Source organism: Fusarium oxysporum, chromosome X (assembly GCF_013085055.1).
Source record: "Fusarium oxysporum Fo47 chromosome X, complete sequence".
Classification (NCBI taxonomy): domain Eukaryota; kingdom Fungi; phylum Ascomycota; class Sordariomycetes; order Hypocreales; family Nectriaceae; genus Fusarium; species Fusarium oxysporum.
In genome coordinates this window covers 1,283,554-1,298,365 of record NC_072849.1, presented here as the reverse complement: position 1 = coordinate 1,298,365, position 14,812 = coordinate 1,283,554, and the positions used below count along the sequence as shown (strand labels likewise).

At 48.0% G+C, this 14,812-nt stretch overlaps 6 protein-coding genes and 2 non-coding genes across 8 annotated transcripts; 2 read left to right on the top strand and 6 right to left on the bottom strand.

Moving 5' to 3' along the window:
• Positions 1-601: 601 nt before the first annotated feature.
• Positions 602-1,522, bottom strand: FOBCDRAFT_280298 (uncharacterized protein; the record flags this gene model as incomplete). The annotated part of the gene is made up of 1 exon (XM_031191382.2): positions 602-1,522. One exon carries the CDS (start codon positions 1,520-1,522, stop codon positions 602-604), a length of 921 nt encoding a protein of 306 aa, XP_031032613.2.
• Positions 1,523-1,946: 424 nt separating this feature from the next.
• On the bottom strand, positions 1,947-3,371 carry FOBCDRAFT_169388 (S-adenosyl-L-methionine-dependent methyltransferase). The gene is made up of 3 exons (XM_031191381.3): positions 2,417-3,371; positions 2,208-2,364; positions 1,947-2,158 (listed from the first exon to the last, which is right to left on the bottom strand). The coding sequence occupies exons 1-3, from the start codon at positions 3,285-3,287 to the stop codon at positions 2,125-2,127; spliced, it is 1,062 nt and encodes a 353-aa protein (XP_031032612.2). The 5' UTR covers positions 3,288-3,371; the 3' UTR covers positions 1,947-2,124.
• Positions 3,372-5,397: 2,026 nt separating this feature from the next.
• Positions 5,398-6,888, bottom strand: FOBCDRAFT_9954 (concanavalin A-like lectin/glucanase domain-containing protein). The gene is made up of 5 exons (XM_031191378.3): positions 6,591-6,888; positions 6,255-6,544; positions 6,003-6,197; positions 5,708-5,951; positions 5,398-5,660 (listed from the first exon to the last, which is right to left on the bottom strand). Exons 1-5 carry the CDS (start codon positions 6,723-6,725, stop codon positions 5,496-5,498), a joined length of 1,029 nt encoding a protein of 342 aa, XP_031032609.2. The 5' UTR covers positions 6,726-6,888; the 3' UTR covers positions 5,398-5,495.
• Positions 6,889-7,692: 804 nt separating this feature from the next.
• Positions 7,693-7,766, bottom strand: FOBCDRAFT_t203. The gene has a single exon. It is a non-coding gene; the product is annotated as a tRNA-Val (tRNA).
• A 1,313-nt stretch (positions 7,767-9,079) lies between these two features.
• Positions 9,080-11,229, top strand: FOBCDRAFT_232542 (major facilitator superfamily domain-containing protein). The gene has a single exon (XM_031191376.3). The coding sequence runs from the start codon at positions 9,286-9,288 to the stop codon at positions 11,092-11,094; it is 1,809 nt and encodes a 602-aa protein (XP_031032607.2). The 5' UTR covers positions 9,080-9,285; the 3' UTR covers positions 11,095-11,229.
• Positions 11,230-11,564: 335 nt separating this feature from the next.
• On the top strand, positions 11,565-11,638 carry FOBCDRAFT_t224. The gene has a single exon. It is a non-coding gene; the product is annotated as a tRNA-Val (tRNA).
• A 119-nt stretch (positions 11,639-11,757) lies between these two features.
• FOBCDRAFT_253517 (major facilitator superfamily domain-containing protein) lies at positions 11,758-13,884 on the bottom strand. The gene is made up of 3 exons (XM_031191375.3): positions 13,118-13,884; positions 12,905-13,069; positions 11,758-12,855 (listed from the first exon to the last, which is right to left on the bottom strand). Exons 1-3 carry the CDS (start codon positions 13,557-13,559, stop codon positions 11,858-11,860), a joined length of 1,605 nt encoding a protein of 534 aa, XP_031032606.2. The 5' UTR covers positions 13,560-13,884; the 3' UTR covers positions 11,758-11,857.
• A 148-nt stretch (positions 13,885-14,032) lies between these two features.
• On the bottom strand, positions 14,033-14,679 carry FOBCDRAFT_232538 (uncharacterized protein). The gene has a single exon (XM_059609900.1). It carries the CDS (start codon positions 14,638-14,640, stop codon positions 14,395-14,397), a length of 246 nt encoding a protein of 81 aa, XP_059467948.1. The 5' UTR covers positions 14,641-14,679; the 3' UTR covers positions 14,033-14,394.
• Positions 14,680-14,812: the final 133 nt, after the last annotated feature.

Below are 14,812 nucleotides of genomic sequence, written 5' to 3'. Positions count from 1 at the left end.
TATGAAGGGAGTCAGTCAGTAAAAAAGGTTCCAAAAATTCCCATACCAGGCGCACCCAGTATGGAGTTGGTCGCTTTAGTGAAAGAATAAGAAATTTTCAATAAGCATAATTCCTCTCTCAGCTTATTGCTTCACAGAGCAGGAAAAGACCCATGCACTAGGATGTATAAGGAAAAGGGAAAAGAAATTGGAAGGGTGGGAGGGAGAGCGAGACTTTATACTCGTTTCTGTCAGGCCAAAATGTCAAGGTTCAGGCATTTAATCAAGTAAAAGAAAAGATATGAGTGTAGTGGAACATTCTAAGGAGTCAGAAGCCATTCCTCTAGAGTTTAAATTTTGATATTTGTTAGCTGCTCAAAGCTTATCCATCCAGCCTTCAGTTCGTCCTATAGTATCCACTAGCACATGATGTTGCATGGAAGCTTTAATGACTACTGGAAAGTTACGTGGTGGTAAAGTTGTGGATTCGTGTGAGGCAGCGCAGTGGCAGCCTCGAAAGGAAGCTACTTACGACAATGCTTTCAAGTGTAGGCGAAGATTTTGGAATGAATTCTTTTCTTAAAACTCAGCCTGAGGCTAATCTTGATGTATTAATATCGCATTATGCGAAAGTCCTTTCGACCCATGAGCGTTCCCTCTCAAGAAACTCTTTGAATGTTGTCAAAGGGATTCCCCAGCCCTTGACTTCTCCAATATCGACCTTATCTCCCAAGCCTCTCGACATCAACTGTACAGCAACAAATATATCCTCATTCTTTTTCGCCTCGATCTCCTCATCAGTCAGATAAACAGCTTTTAAAGGTTTTCCGCTTGCTTCGCCCAGTTGTTGCATAATCTCATCTGGCGAGAGTTTCTCACTTGCAATTTCAATGGTCTGCCTATTAAAGCGGTTCGGCTCACGGAAAGCTGCCACGGCAAACTTTGCAAGGTCCTCGACATCCATGACTGGTAGCTGTTCCTCGGTCGTGTAGGCAGTTGACCACGTATTGCTGCCTACAAGGCCGGAGCACATGATGTTGACTTTAGGCGCCAGGAAGTTACACATGAAAAAACCCCCTCGGAGAATTGTCCACTCCTCGAAACCGGCGTCCTTGACGAGATTTTCGACTTCTTTCTTCCATCCATGGGCGCGTCCAACAGGGTGTTCTGGGTCATGGTATTGGTCTTTTTCCATATCCTTGATGGCCATACCGCTAGAGTAGATCATATGTTTGACGCCAGCTGCCTTCGCTATGCCGATGATGCGTTTCGCTGCCGGTACCTCTGAGGTGAATGTTGTGATATTTGGTACCAGATTCATGAAGACGTGTGTGCATCCGTTGATGATCTTTCTGAGAACTACTTCGTTGTCCCAGTCGCCATGGGTAACTTCAGCACCTTGGTCTTGTAGTCTCTTGGCGGCGGGAGAGTCCATGTTACGAGCTGTAGCGCGTACGATCCAACCAAGCTCAAGGAGTCGTCTTGCAACAGCGGATCCTTGGGAGCCGGTAGCACCGGTGACAAAAACGACGTTATGTGACATTGTGTCAGTCTTTAAAATGACCTCCTGGGTTGGTGTTACTATGAAGGTATTTTAGTCGTTTAAATGACCTACTTTCAAGTTCAATCGCTTTGGCTATACGGGTTTATAAACTACGTATGGTTCGTTGCTATAATATGTCAAAGTGCGGAGTTGCGGACTTTCGATGTCCTACCCCTACAACAGTCCTTGACCCTCAACACGTTCTATTCGTCCTAGGACCATGGTATCCATTATAGTCTGGACCTTGAAGGATTCAGATTTATCCGCTATAGATAATCATGTACGCACGAACCAATAGCATGACGGGACGGCCGCAGAGTTCTTCCGTGTCTGATTAATGTGAAGGGCAACTCCGCGAAGGTTTTGCTCTGATTTGTCACCAAAACGGCAGGTCCCGTGAGACATAGTCACTAAGCCAGGCAGATTCAGATATAATATCGTTGTCAGAGGTGCTTCTATCCATAAAATTCAGATAACATAAGTTCTATCTACATGTGCCTGGCTTTCTTCAGTCCGGGACAAATCTGGGGTTGTTCGTTACTCTTCTTGTCATTCATCAACTTTTCCGCAAACAGGTCTCATAATGTCATCAAGTATTCACACTACTCTCTAGGCTTTTGTCCACATATGACGTATCTGTATTCGTGTTAGTTATCTTTCCTTGTGGTCAGGGTTCATAACTCACATGGGCCAATATGCGTGGATGGAAGGGTTCTTGAGATCTTTTCTGACATCAATCAGGAAAACATCCAACTGAGGTTTTGACCAGCCCAGGACTCTAGTGAAGAGAGCACTACTAATCCCGTCGAGGCCACTAGAAATATTCTCGAGGGTCCAAGAACCTAAATCTCGTCAGTTGTATTCTATAAATGGCACCAGCAGGTATTCATTTACCCAGTTCTTTATACTTTGGATCCCTAGGCCAACGGTTTTGTGGCCATTTAAAAACCCGCTGTGTGACGTTCCGGAAGCCAGCAGCTTCCATCTGTGTCTTATAGGTCATTGTTTCACCAAAAGGTCGACCCATCTTTTCTGTAGCTTCAAGCAAAAGTTTCGACCACTTATATAGAGCCGTTTCAGGGGCCATTGTGCCATCATCGGACGTTGGGGGAAGGATGTCCACGACCTCCATCCAGCCACCTGGATTCAGATGCGTGAAACTTTGTCCGAAGAACCGTGGCCAGTTGCCGAGCGAGACCGTCATAAACCTGGTATAGATATAATCAAATTGCTCTGAGAATGTCCAGTCTTCTTCCACGTCATCAATCTGGAACTGGACATTAGGCGGCACGAATGAAGGCTGGATTGGGCTCAAGTCAATGCCGATGACAGTGGTTTCAGGATAATCATCAGCAAAGTCAATTGCCCAGCACCCTGTACCTGTGCCGATGTCTAATACCCGTCTCACGGGTATCTCGCCCTCTCGAAAGATGGGCGCGAGGAATAACTGGTTGTCAAAAGTGAGGAGACAAAGCGCATGCTGAAGATCCAGGCGGTCTTGTTCCGAGTTATCGTTTGGGCCGACGTAGATGCCATCTTTATAGGCATGATATGATCTGCCATTTTCAATTCTGTATTTGTAAATGCTGGAGGCGATCGAAGCTGTGGAGCTCCCAGTATCATTTTCGCCCAGGGCTGAATCATTGTCGGCGATGTTCCCCTCATCTGCCTCGAGTTGACCAGCGGGCTCTAGTGGTGCTGTCTGTTCATGGGGTGATGATTCCTTTGGAGAAAGGGATTTTGACGTTGGAGGTGACCCTGTCATGCTTACAAACTGTATATATTAACTTGAGCAAAGTTCAGCTGGGGTTTGTACAGGGAAGCGTGTGTTTTCAAGTGGAGGTGAGATATTTTGACAGATGGCATATGTGAAAAGGGAGGGTTAGCGTCAGGTCATGAGGGGAAACCCGGTTAAGAAGCCATATGCATAACCCTGCAGTAGTGTACAGTCACGAACTTTGAACCCAGCAAATCATGGACAGGGTGTTCGTAGTTCCCCGAGACATCCAATGCATCAAGTAAACTCCGGTAACTTGTTCTTGACTGCTAAAACAGCGACTTATTTCATCATTGAACTCATTCACCATCAGCATCGCCGTGCTATAAATATTTTCCGGTAACCAATGCTGTTTGCTTGTTGTTGGTTTGGTCTGATTCAGCTCTTTTCTGCCGAGCTGCATGACCGGTATCTCCCTCAAAGCGATTGGCGAAGCCCCAAACTATTGGCTCTTAGTCTTGTGAGGCGCGTTATCGGCTGCGGCGATTGTAAAGGATGAGATGAAGTGTCGTCAAATATGATGCCAGACACTAGGCATCTGCTTTCTAATTTCCCACTGTTTTTAAGTCATCAAACGTTGCGCCCATGAGACCGTTTCAAATTCTCACGGGCGTGTTGGCCTTCATCGTCGCCAACAACGTTAGCGCTAGGCCGTGCCGACCTTCTTTCTCCTCCATTGGCATAAAGGCCGTTGTCGACACCACCATGGCTAAGACATGAGTTACTGCGGTCAGCGAGACTCTCACTAAGTTCCTGACTAGCCTTCGCTCGACCGAGAATGCTACCGCCGATTGTACCACTGAGACACTCACTGTTTCGACTGAGACTTCAGCTGCTGTTCCTGAGCGCACTACTAACGCCGACTGTGACGGAGCAACTCCCTTCCATGACCTAGAAACATGCGTTTCTACTAATCCCAAGGTGCCCAATGCACCAACGCCCAGTTATCAGACTCTGAATAGAGGAGTAGACCCATACTCAGGTACATATGTTACGTCCATTGCCAATTCAATCTTGTATCACTACTCACCCTCTACTCACGAGTCAATACAAAGGAGACCTAGGGTAATATGCGAAACGTTGTTGCATTCAATGTGTGGCGATCTGCAAGTTGTGACTTGTGGCCGGATCTCAATGGCATTCGGCTAAGGACTTCAGCCAGTGAATATATATTGAATGTACAAAAACACCTCATCGGCCCAAGATTTTAATGGTGTCTTAGATACTACGTCCAATATCTCCATGTCAACGTCTCTATTCACTGAAGATTTGAAGCTCTGAGAGAAGATCAAAAACACTTGTTATCACAGGCATCTAATACGCTTCGCTATGAACAACATAGCTAGGGAGAAACAGCAGATAGCGCTTGAATAAGAAATACCTAACCTGTGTGCTTTTGTGTTGATCTATCAAGCTCATGAAGGAATTGCTCTACTAAGAGGCATTAACTATACTCCATCTAGAGTTGCAACATTCCTTGCCCTCAAATATAGGGCTTACATCACGTAGTCCTAATTAACCATTCACGGACTTCTCTACTACCTATTGATAAATGGCTATACAGTACCGTAGAATATCACGACTCCACGGACAGCAACCGGTACAGTTAAGATGGTTTTAGCAAGATTCTTACGGGAGACAATTATGAATATAAAAGTCCTCCACAAACATCTCCAACAGCTTACACCAAACCCTAAAGAAAAAATAAAATACAAAGACGAAAATTTCAACTCTAAAAAGATTCACGAATATCCAAGGAAGCACTATGGCGGGCTCCGGAGTCATCAGCTGGATCAGGTCAACTGACTTACATGAAAAAGTGGTATTCTGGAAGTGCATGCAGTATCAAGGGGGTGCAAAGTATTGTGGGAACTACAACAGTATAAAGCTCAAAGAGTGCGCGAAATGCCAGGCTAGACGCGATGCTGGCGATGAAGCGGTCAATAAAATGGGGGCAATTATAGGAGTTCTTGACTTTGTTGAAAATGAGACTGGTGTAGAACATTGGCGTTACGACTCAGAAAAATTCCAAGATCCTGGGTCTTCTATCTTTGGACAAATAAACAGGTTTTACTCGATCACAAGGAAAGCTTAGCTCCTATTTTTGGCATTGCAACAAGTAAAATCGTTGGGCTAATCTTGAAAGGCATGCAAACTGGAAGATAACACGTTTGCTTCTAATCATAACCATAATGACTATTGGTAATACTTGATGGAGTTGAAGAGCCAGTACGACTCTTTGAAGGCCTCAGGATGGTTAGTGACATAGTCATCACAGGTCTTAGATCCAGTAGAAGCCTTGCACTCTTCGTTCCAAGTGCCTTGGTCAATGTTGTCTCCACAGAATGCTGTGTTGATAATCTGTTTCGCATTAGCACCCGACTGTTTGTGTCTACTGTTAGACTTACGATGGTCTGTCCCTTGAAGTACTTTCCAACATTGCAACCAGAACCGCTAAGGAACTGCGAAGCAGGAGTACCCCATTTGCTGGGATCGGGGTTTCCAGACTTGATGTCGGCGGGGATGCTCTGGCGGTTGAACCAGTAGATCTTCAGAGCATCTGACTCAAGCCAAACAGCATAGACACCTCCTTTGCCCTTGTTGAAGGCTGATCCGTATGAACCAGAGGCGTGAGTGCTACCGCAACCGTCGCTGAGAACATAAGTTAGATTACTGTCCTGTATTATGCCATGATATACTAACTAGTTCGTGCCGTCCTCGCATTGCTCAGACTCAGTTCCGCCGTTGTTGCAGTTAGGGCGCTCGTCGAGACCGCCGATCTTGGTGAACTTGCAAGTGCCACATGTATGCAACGAGACGACGTTTTGGCTTTGGTCGTTGATCCCCTCGATGATGTCAATCTCCCCGACTGGGTCCTCGTCAAAGTTGTACGACCAGCTGCGACAAATGTTAGCTCATCATGCCCGGTGAAAACATCCAAAGATTGGAACTCACAATGATGGCCAAACACCACAAGCAGTACCAGGCATGTGCTCAATGTCGGCAATCAGAAGGCCATTACCATAAGTAGCCTTAGACTCTAGACGGACACTGTCTCTACCATGTCTGGTCTTGCTTGAACCAAGAAGTTTAGCCTTGTTCGCAGAGTCAACGCCGACGTAGACTCGGCCGTTGGTTGTTTTGGCAAGACCGGCAGATTGAGCTTTGCTTTTGCCCAAGTAGTTCACTGATCCGTGAGTGGGATCCCCTCCGTAGGAAGGGTCAATGCTATCGTAGTAAGCAGCCTATCTTGTCAGATTTGTGCGTTTAACTGTGAGGTCGAGAACATACATCTCTGAAGTAAAATTGATCAAAGAAGTTGCTCGAGTCGTAAGTGGTCTTGAGAGAGAACTTGCGCGTGGCCCGGGCACATGAGGCCTGGGCAGATGCCGCCACCACCAACAACGTGAATAAAGATGAATGCATGTTGAGTCTTGTGAAGAGAAAGAATGTGCAGTTGGCGATGAATCAAGATCGTCGCTGGGATAGTTCAGCTTTACATACCAAATGCCGTGGCTGAAAGGATCACCGCACGGCCCGATCCTCAGCTCACCGTGGTTCAAACCTACCTCCGCCATTCGCTGCTTCGCATCGGAAACTATGCTCGAGACAAGCGTATTCCCAAGCGCCATCCTGCGCTATGCACGTGCCTTGGTTGTTACTAACAGCCCAGCGAGCAAGGGTTATTAGTGCTTAGAATAACGGGGCTGAGTGGTCCTTTGGAAAATGAGCAAATTTGATTCGGGGCAGTGCCAGTCATACGACGTGAGGCCATTATGTTCCTTCGACAATACTAGGACCTGAGGAACTGTTCGAGACTATAGACCTCATGATTATGTGGTAAAGGCACGGAATGTGTTGCACGGTGTGATACAAGATGCATAACCGATATAGCCTGCCAGTCGCGATGAACTTGTGTGCGACGTATGTGCATGCATTGCAGAAGAACGGTTCAATTCCAGCTTGATCTGGTTCCTGGTTCGGCCCTACTAGATCCGGGATTGTTTGTGGTTGCGTAGGGCTAGCCTGGACAGGAGGCCTGAACTAAACTATTGAACGGAATGGTCTAGACGAACTCAATGTTAACGGTGCATATTCCTACGCATCAATATGGCTCAGCATAAGTGCCTGAGATGCCTGGTAGTACAGCGTATGTGATCGATGTTGCATGATCTGATGACTCTGACCGCCTTCGGTATAGAACTCAGGAGGCCGTCAACTGAACGTATGGGTAGAAATTCCAAATAAAAAGTACGGAATAACCTTTGGACAGAACCCTATGACAGATCTGATAAGTATACAGACAAGAACCGTTAGAAAACTTGTCTTGGTGGTGCTTGGCAAAAAGATGGTGCCCGTCTTGGCGAGATCATAGTGCCGAAGGACAAAAACGTGGTTCCGCCCGGGATCGAACCGGGGACCTTCTCGGTGTTAACGAGATGCCATAACCAACTAGACCACGGAACCTAGCTGTTTTGTTGCAAGAGGGGGCGAAAATTGTGTCCCAGGAACCTGAAGCGAAACGACGCGCTCCGAAGAGACGGGCGGCTCTCTAAATTCCCATGGAGCAGCCATGGACACTGGCTTACCAATTCATTGTTCAGATGGAGGAACGGAATTGGCTGGGGGCGTTTCGTGTCACTGAACGGCAGACGCGTCATTGTCAACTCCAGTCTCCAGCGGGATTCCGACTCGCGTGATACCGAGACAACTGCATGGATCTGTCCTACCCTGCAGCAGTTCAAATGATTAAAGAGTCAGAGCGATTTTGAGAAGCAGGAACATTATTTGCAGGTAAGAATAATTTCAGTATTTAGCATTCTTTATCTAAACATTAGTTCGCTTTTGTCCCGGCTTCATGTTGAGTTATACTTTCAATGTTGTTATTACTTTGATGTAGTAGACAACAGACATCGACGCTGGACATAAATAGCCCATGACCCCATAGAAGTTTATTCACCCTGACATCTGCTGGGCCAAAGCATATCGCCATATACTAACTCCGGGACATTGGTAAGATTGGATACTACATAAAAGATCTCCATTTCAAACCCTCGAATCTAGATACGAGAGATCGACCCTGGTGCTTAACAAGCGGATCATGCGATAAGCAACAGGAATTCACGAGTCAGCGAGTTCCGTCTCCAGGGAGAAGAGCTGGGTTAGGCGAAATGTGTGCCTTGGGACCGAGGGATTGCTAAGCTGAAACCGGATTTCGGGAAAAGCCATGACGCAACTCCGTGGCAAAGAATTTTTAGCACAAATCTCAGCCAATGAAAGTATTTTCGCAAAGTTTTCGCACCAGAGTCCATGGAGTTTCCGCGGAGGACGTCATGACGGACTCAGTCAGCTCTCCGAAACAGTCAAATTGCGTAGAAAATGTGCATCATCAAACCCAAAACATAATCTCGTGCATTTGGATAGTAAAGGTTACGTCGCAGATATCATAAACCCGCGCAGTTTCCGACTGTAACCAGTCCAAAGTAAAAAAATACCCGTATCAAGGTCCGGGGTTTATATGATTACGGCCGAAAACCCCGTTCCGGGTCCGACAAGCTAAGAGATTATGGGCCGAGGCATAACCATAACGAGATAAAGGAGTAACCCAGAAGGTTCTAGCCTCTCGCTTGGTGATATCATCCCTTGCCGGATTTAACGTAAGGACCCAGTCACCACGAGAAGCCCAAGCCTGTATGGGGACTTACGGCCGGTCGGCGGATCCGACAAATCCATGCCATGGAATTGAAGAGATTTGTACTCCTTAGTCGTTAGTCGTGTCCGTTACGTCGTTGATTAATAAAAATTTCTACCGTTTCGATGTGGAACCTTCCCATGTCTTTGTTTATAAACTGCCTTGGCTCCCCGAGTCACCGGTGATCGACATAGATCTTGTCTCTCACACCACAGATCGCAATAACACTAACCGACGCGGAATACCAACCGTTATTCCACAGCCTCGATCGGTAGTTAGATTACGACAATAACGATGAGCGACGCGGAAAACATCGAAGTCCCTGCGCGGACAAGAATACCCTACTGGCGATTGGTCGCTGACCAGGCTGGCATCACACCAGAGGTTCAAAATTACAAGTACGATGGCTCAGGTACTGAGGAAGATCCCTATCGTGTGAAATGGATTCCCAACGATCCCCGAAACCCTATGACCTTTAGCTTGGTCAAGAAATGGTTCATCACTATGACCGTCGCTCTCACAACCCTTGCTGTCGCGCTTGTGTCGTCGGCTTATACAGGTGGTATCCGTGAGATCATCATGGAATTCCACATCAGCCAAGAGGTAGCTACCCTGGGTGTGTCACTCTTCGTCTTGGGTTTCGCAATTGGTCCCCTTCTCTGGGCCCCTCTCAGTGAGATGTTCGGTCGTCAATACCTCTTCATCGGTACCTATGCCGCCCTCACTGCCTTCAACTCTGGCTGCGCGGGCGCACAAAATGCCCAGACCCTGATCGTCCTCCGTTTCTTCGCTGGCGCTTTCGGCTCATCACCTCTCACCAACGCCGGTGGTACCATCGCCGACATGTTCCCTGCCTCTCAGCGTGGTCTCGCCATGGCCATCTTCGCTGCTGCTCCCTTCCTCGGACCCGTCCTTGGCCCCATCATTGGAGGCTTCCTCGGCATGAACGCTGGTTGGCGCTGGGTCATGGGCTTCCTCGGTGCCTTCTCTGGTGCTCTCTGGATTGTCGGTACTCTCTTGGTCCCCGAGACATACGCCCCCGTCCTTCTCCGACGACGTGCCTCCAAGCTTTCCAAGATCACAGGACATGTCTACGTCAGCCAGATTGACTATGAGCGTGGTAAGGTTACTCTTACCGAGTCTTTCAAGACTGCCCTGTCGCGACCCTGGATCTTGCTCTTCAAGGAGCCTATTGTCCTTCTCCTCTCCATCTACATGGCTATCGTCTACGGTACCCTCTACATGCTTTTCGGTGCTTTCCCTATTGTGTACCAGCAGAACCGCGGCTGGAACTCTGGTGTCGGCGGCCTGGCCTTCCTTGGCATCATGGTCGGCATGCTCTTGGCTATCGCATACACCATCCCCCAGAACAAGCGCTACATCAAGATCGAGGAGAAGAACGGTGGCTTCGCCCCGCCTGAGGCTCGTCTCCCCGCTTGTCTTATCGGTTCTGTCTGTCTGCCTATTGGCCTTTTCTGGTTCGCCTGGACCAACGATCCTAGCATCCACTGGATGGCCAGTATCGCTGCCGGTGTTCCCTTCGGATTCGGCATGGTTCTTGTCTTCCTCAGTGTTATGAACTATCTCATTGACTCCTACACCATTTTCGCCGCCTCCGTCCTGGCTGCCAACTCGGTTCTCCGATCTCTCTTCGGTGCTGCATTCCCTCTCTTCACCTCTTACATGTACCAAGACCTCGGTATTCACTGGGCTTCTTCAGTCCCTGCTTTCCTCGCTCTGGCTTGCGTTCCCTTCCCTTTCCTCTTTTACAAGTACGGTGCTTCCATCCGTGAGAAGTGCAAGTTCGCCGCTCAATCTGCTGCTTTCATGCGCAAGCTTCAAAACGACGCTGCTCCCTCATCCGAGGAGGAGAAGAATGACGAGACTATTCCAGAGGAGGAGAACTTCGACGACGATGCCTCCACTGAGGTTGAGGAGCCTGCCTACGCTCCTATCACTGCTAGCAGGACACACCACTCTGTACGATCGCACGCCTCTCGTGCATCGCGCGCGTCACGGGCTTCAATGGCCTCGCGTCGCAGGTCGTATGAGGGCAACCCTTACGACATCGACAGAGTCAACACCAAGCAATCATTCACATAATCATCTCATAAAAGTTATTACTGGGGCTGGAAACCCGAAAATTAATTGGTGGCATCATAGCGTTTAATTTTACTAGACTTTACTTCAATTTACCTAATACCCAATTCATGTATCAATGCCATTCATTGCAGTTAACCCTTGAAACTTTGTGAGGTTATCGCCGTGATGTATTTGTGACAGAATGAGATTTTCGCTGGCCGCCCACAAATTTGAAGTCATCCGGGTCCCGTTCACCAATGGTCGCTCTGGTCACGACCCCGAGCCGTTGAACGCCGCCGCTCGATGCTTAATCGAAGCCGATCAACCGTAAAGAAGTTTCTAGGCTTTGCGCTTTAGTTGAAAGTAGGCGAGCCTCTCACCCCATACACGATTCTACGTCCATGACCTTCGAACAACGATCCAATTCTTGCAGGGACAGCGAAATCGACAACATAATATCCTGGTGCGCCAGATGAGTCATCAAAAGCTTCGGTTCCGTGGTCTAGTTGGTTATGGCATCTCGTTAACACCGAGAAGGTCCCCGGTTCGATCCCGGGCGGAACCACGTTTTTTGGCCATCATTTCGTTTGATGCTCAATAATTTTGCTGAACCGTATCTCTACTTGAGGTCACTAACAATGAGACACGTCACTTGGAAATATTGAAAGCCTTCAGATGGTGGAAATATCCTTCTTTATCTATAACTTCACCTCGATCCTGTAGGTTCTCTAGGTGGTTTCGCTAATACGCATGCTTCCTTATCTTAACTTGGTTCTCCTGGACATCAACACTTATCGCTCTGCTGAGCCTCACTTGCTGCCTCACTACTGACTTCCTCCACCTTCACTGGCTTTGGTTTGATGAAAACAGCCGACACAAGCATCAGTCCGCACAAAGCAGTGTAGAATGCCCACATAACACGTAAACCACTGACATACCCATGCTTGTCAGTCTCACCCTGCGCCTTGTCACTAGACACAGCAGTCAAGTTGCCACCGTGAACAGTACGCTGGATAAAGACCGTTCCAACAACAATTGATATCGAGACAAAAAGGCCACGCATAAATGTGTACGCTGACATAGTCGCCGCCATATCTCTCTGGCGGACATGCGTTTGAAGAGCGATCATAGGGTTCTGGAAGAGTACACCGCAGCCGAGACCTGCGATAACCTCTGCTATGACTAGCTTAGGCCATTCCTTGCGTTGACCAAGGCTAATGAAGAGACCGATCCCCAAAGTCATCAGCGCGGCACCCACCAAGATAATAAGCTTGTAGTTGCCGGTTTTTCTCACGATCAGTCCTCCGACACCAGTTGAGATAGACATCGGGAGGATCAGAGGGAAAAGCGTGACTCCGGATATGATTGGCGAAAAGCCCAGAACGACTTGGAAGTACAGCGGCAAGAAGTAATCGCAGGCAATGAAAATGAACGAGTGAAGGTTAGCGACGGCGAAGGCGGCGATATTGGTGGTGCTCTGGAAGATTCTGATAGGAATGATGGGATTTTTGGCAAACTTCGCTTCCCAGACCATGAAGAGTGCCAAGATGACGACTCCAAAGACCAAGAGGCAGATAACAAACGCAGAGTTCCAGGGCGCAAGTCCACCTGAGCCAGCTTCAAGTCCGTAAAGGAAGCAAATTGTGCCGCCAATGATGAACGCAAATCCAGGCCAGTCGAGGCTGCGAAGTCCGTCAACGAGAGGTTCCTTCTCAATGTCGACCTTGAGCAAGAAGAACAGCCCAATCAGTGCAATACCCTCAAAGGGTAAGTTGATGTAGACTGGTAATGTCAGCAGCTATCTCCAAAGGGGTATGCGGTGTCAACCTACAGCACCATCTCCATGTCACTGTCTGAGAGAAGACACCACCCAGCACGGGTCCAATGGCTCCAGCCACGCCAAACACTATTCCTGTTATGCCATAGTATTTGGCACGATCTTTCAGAGGAAACAGATCTCCGATCAGAATAGTTATTAGCACCATACAGCCGCCACCTTAGTCCAGTTAGCGGGCTGAAGTCGTGTTTGATAGAGAGTGCTTACCTCCAAGACCCTGGACAGTTCTTCCTCCGATTAACATGCCACTTGAGCTCGCCAAAGCACAAATGAGACTCCCGGCCATGAAAAGACCAGTGGAAGTCATCATGCTAACCTTTCGACCGACGATGTCAGACACCTTTGCCCATACAGGCGTCACCGCTGTCGTGGACAGGGTGTACGAGGACCCAATCCAGGCATATTCGCGAGCTGATACATGTAGTTCTTTACCAATAGTCGGAAGTGCCGTTGCCAAGATAGTAGTATCCAATGCACAGAGGAACAGCGTCAAGCAAAGAGAAAGAACAACAAGACGCCGCTGAAGTGTCTTCATCGGCGGAGGCTCGTACGATGCACCCGTCTCAACGGGCTGGAGGCGCGCGCCCACAGAGTCCTTCTCGTTTGGCTGTTCATCTTGAGATGGCTGTGACTGTTGAGGCTCTGACATGATACGCGTGATGTTACAGCCGAGAAATTGATCGAACAGGAACTCGTGATTTTGTAAACAGGAGATTATTGAACGAACCACTTATTCGAGGATTAGATTGCGTTGGTTCGGCTCGCTTTCGGTTCGGATGTAGATTCCGGGAGGGCTGCATGATCTTCGTGGTAGCGTGCCGATGAGAACGGCAATTAGGAATTGTGCGATTGGCCTGTGAGATGAGGAGAGGGGGAGAAATAGAAACTGTATTTATGCGTTGTTAAAATTCGCTGCGGGAGTGGATTGCTTTGAACTGAGAGAGACTGAGATCTCAGTTGTCTCGGGGTCTTGCAGCGCCGTGATGTGGTTACAAACGTGATGCGGCGGGGACTCATGACAACGAATGCTACCATGACGCGGAATAATTTACTTTCCGACTACGTTACTATAAGCTTACCCTGGAGTCCTAAACTGAGATAACTTATTCAAACTTTATAATGCTACTATAAGGTAGATTTCGGATGGAAGCTTCCGACTTTATTTGGACCGCTGGGTTACCCTTGTGAACTCAATCGGAGTGCTGAATCTTTAGTGCATGTAGTGCGCTGTCTCCTGCATATCTCCCTCCGGCTGGCACAAGCAGATGTTGGCCCTCACCCAAGGCCAGTCAATGTGCACGGGAGAGAAGTCGCGAATCAATATGTCTGTTGGGAATCAATGCCCTGAGAAGAAGAAGATTTACTGATACTCTGGTCATCGGCAATAGTAACAAAACGAGACGACTTGGGAAGAAGCTCATGGGCGATTGTGGAGGTCGTCGGTTTGCTGCTTGAAGCAATTGATTCTGGCTAACAGCTGATGTCTATCGTGTGTCTCCCCCCCGGCAAGGGATGACAGAAATTGAAGCATAAAAAAAGAGGGACAAACGAAAAAAAAAAAAAAAAAATCGATTCCACAACTCTAAAGGATAAATACAAAATGAGAGAATCATGTTTGGCTGGATGGTGCTGTTGCACCGTTTTCCAGATGAGTACGTGCCCGAATGTGAGAAGAGCAAACGCGCACCAACAATGGGCAGGCAAACCAAAATAGAGGAGGATTGCAACATCTAAGCTTGAACAATATACACAGTTGTCTGCATCCAGAACGTAAACCTTTCGCTAGGCCGGCTGACGTCTTGGTGGATGGTAATCTTCGGGCTCGCCTGCGATGCCTGTGAAGTCGCTTTCCACGCATAAATAATCCACTGGGCCACCATGAGGACCCATACCATCACTATG

Coding starts and splice junctions, on each gene's coding strand:
- FOBCDRAFT_253517 (XM_031191375.3), bottom strand. CDS start 13,559: ATGTCAGAGCCTCAACAGTCACAGCCATCTCAAGATGAACAGCCAAAC. Junction 13,070..13,117: donor AACTGTCCAGGGTCTTGGAG/GTAAGCACTCTC, acceptor AACTGGACTAAG/GTGGCGGCTGTATGGTGCTA. Junction 12,856..12,904: donor AGTGACATGGAGATGGTGCT/GTAGGTTGACAC, acceptor TGACATTACCAG/TCTACATCAACTTACCCTTT.
- FOBCDRAFT_9954 (XM_031191378.3), bottom strand. CDS start 6,725: ATGCATTCATCTTTATTCACGTTGTTGGTGGTGGCGGCATCTGCCCAG. Junction 6,545..6,590: donor ATCAATTTTACTTCAGAGAT/GTATGTTCTCGA, acceptor CTGACAAGATAG/GCTGCTTACTACGATAGCAT. Junction 5,661..5,707: donor ACTTCAAGGGACAGACCATC/GTAAGTCTAACA, acceptor AATGCGAAACAG/ATTATCAACACAGCATTCTG.
- FOBCDRAFT_232542 (XM_031191376.3), top strand. CDS start 9,286: ATGAGCGACGCGGAAAACATCGAAGTCCCTGCGCGGACAAGAATACCC.
- FOBCDRAFT_232538 (XM_059609900.1), bottom strand. CDS start 14,640: ATGTTGCAATCCTCCTCTATTTTGGTTTGCCTGCCCATTGTTGGTGCG.
- FOBCDRAFT_169388 (XM_031191381.3), bottom strand. CDS start 3,287: ATGACAGGGTCACCTCCAACGTCAAAATCCCTTTCTCCAAAGGAATCA. Junction 2,365..2,416: donor TCCAAAGTATAAAGAACTGG/GTAAATGAATAC, acceptor GACGAGATTTAG/GTTCTTGGACCCTCGAGAAT. Junction 2,159..2,207: donor ATCCACGCATATTGGCCCAT/GTGAGTTATGAA, acceptor ACACGAATACAG/ATACGTCATATGTGGACAAA.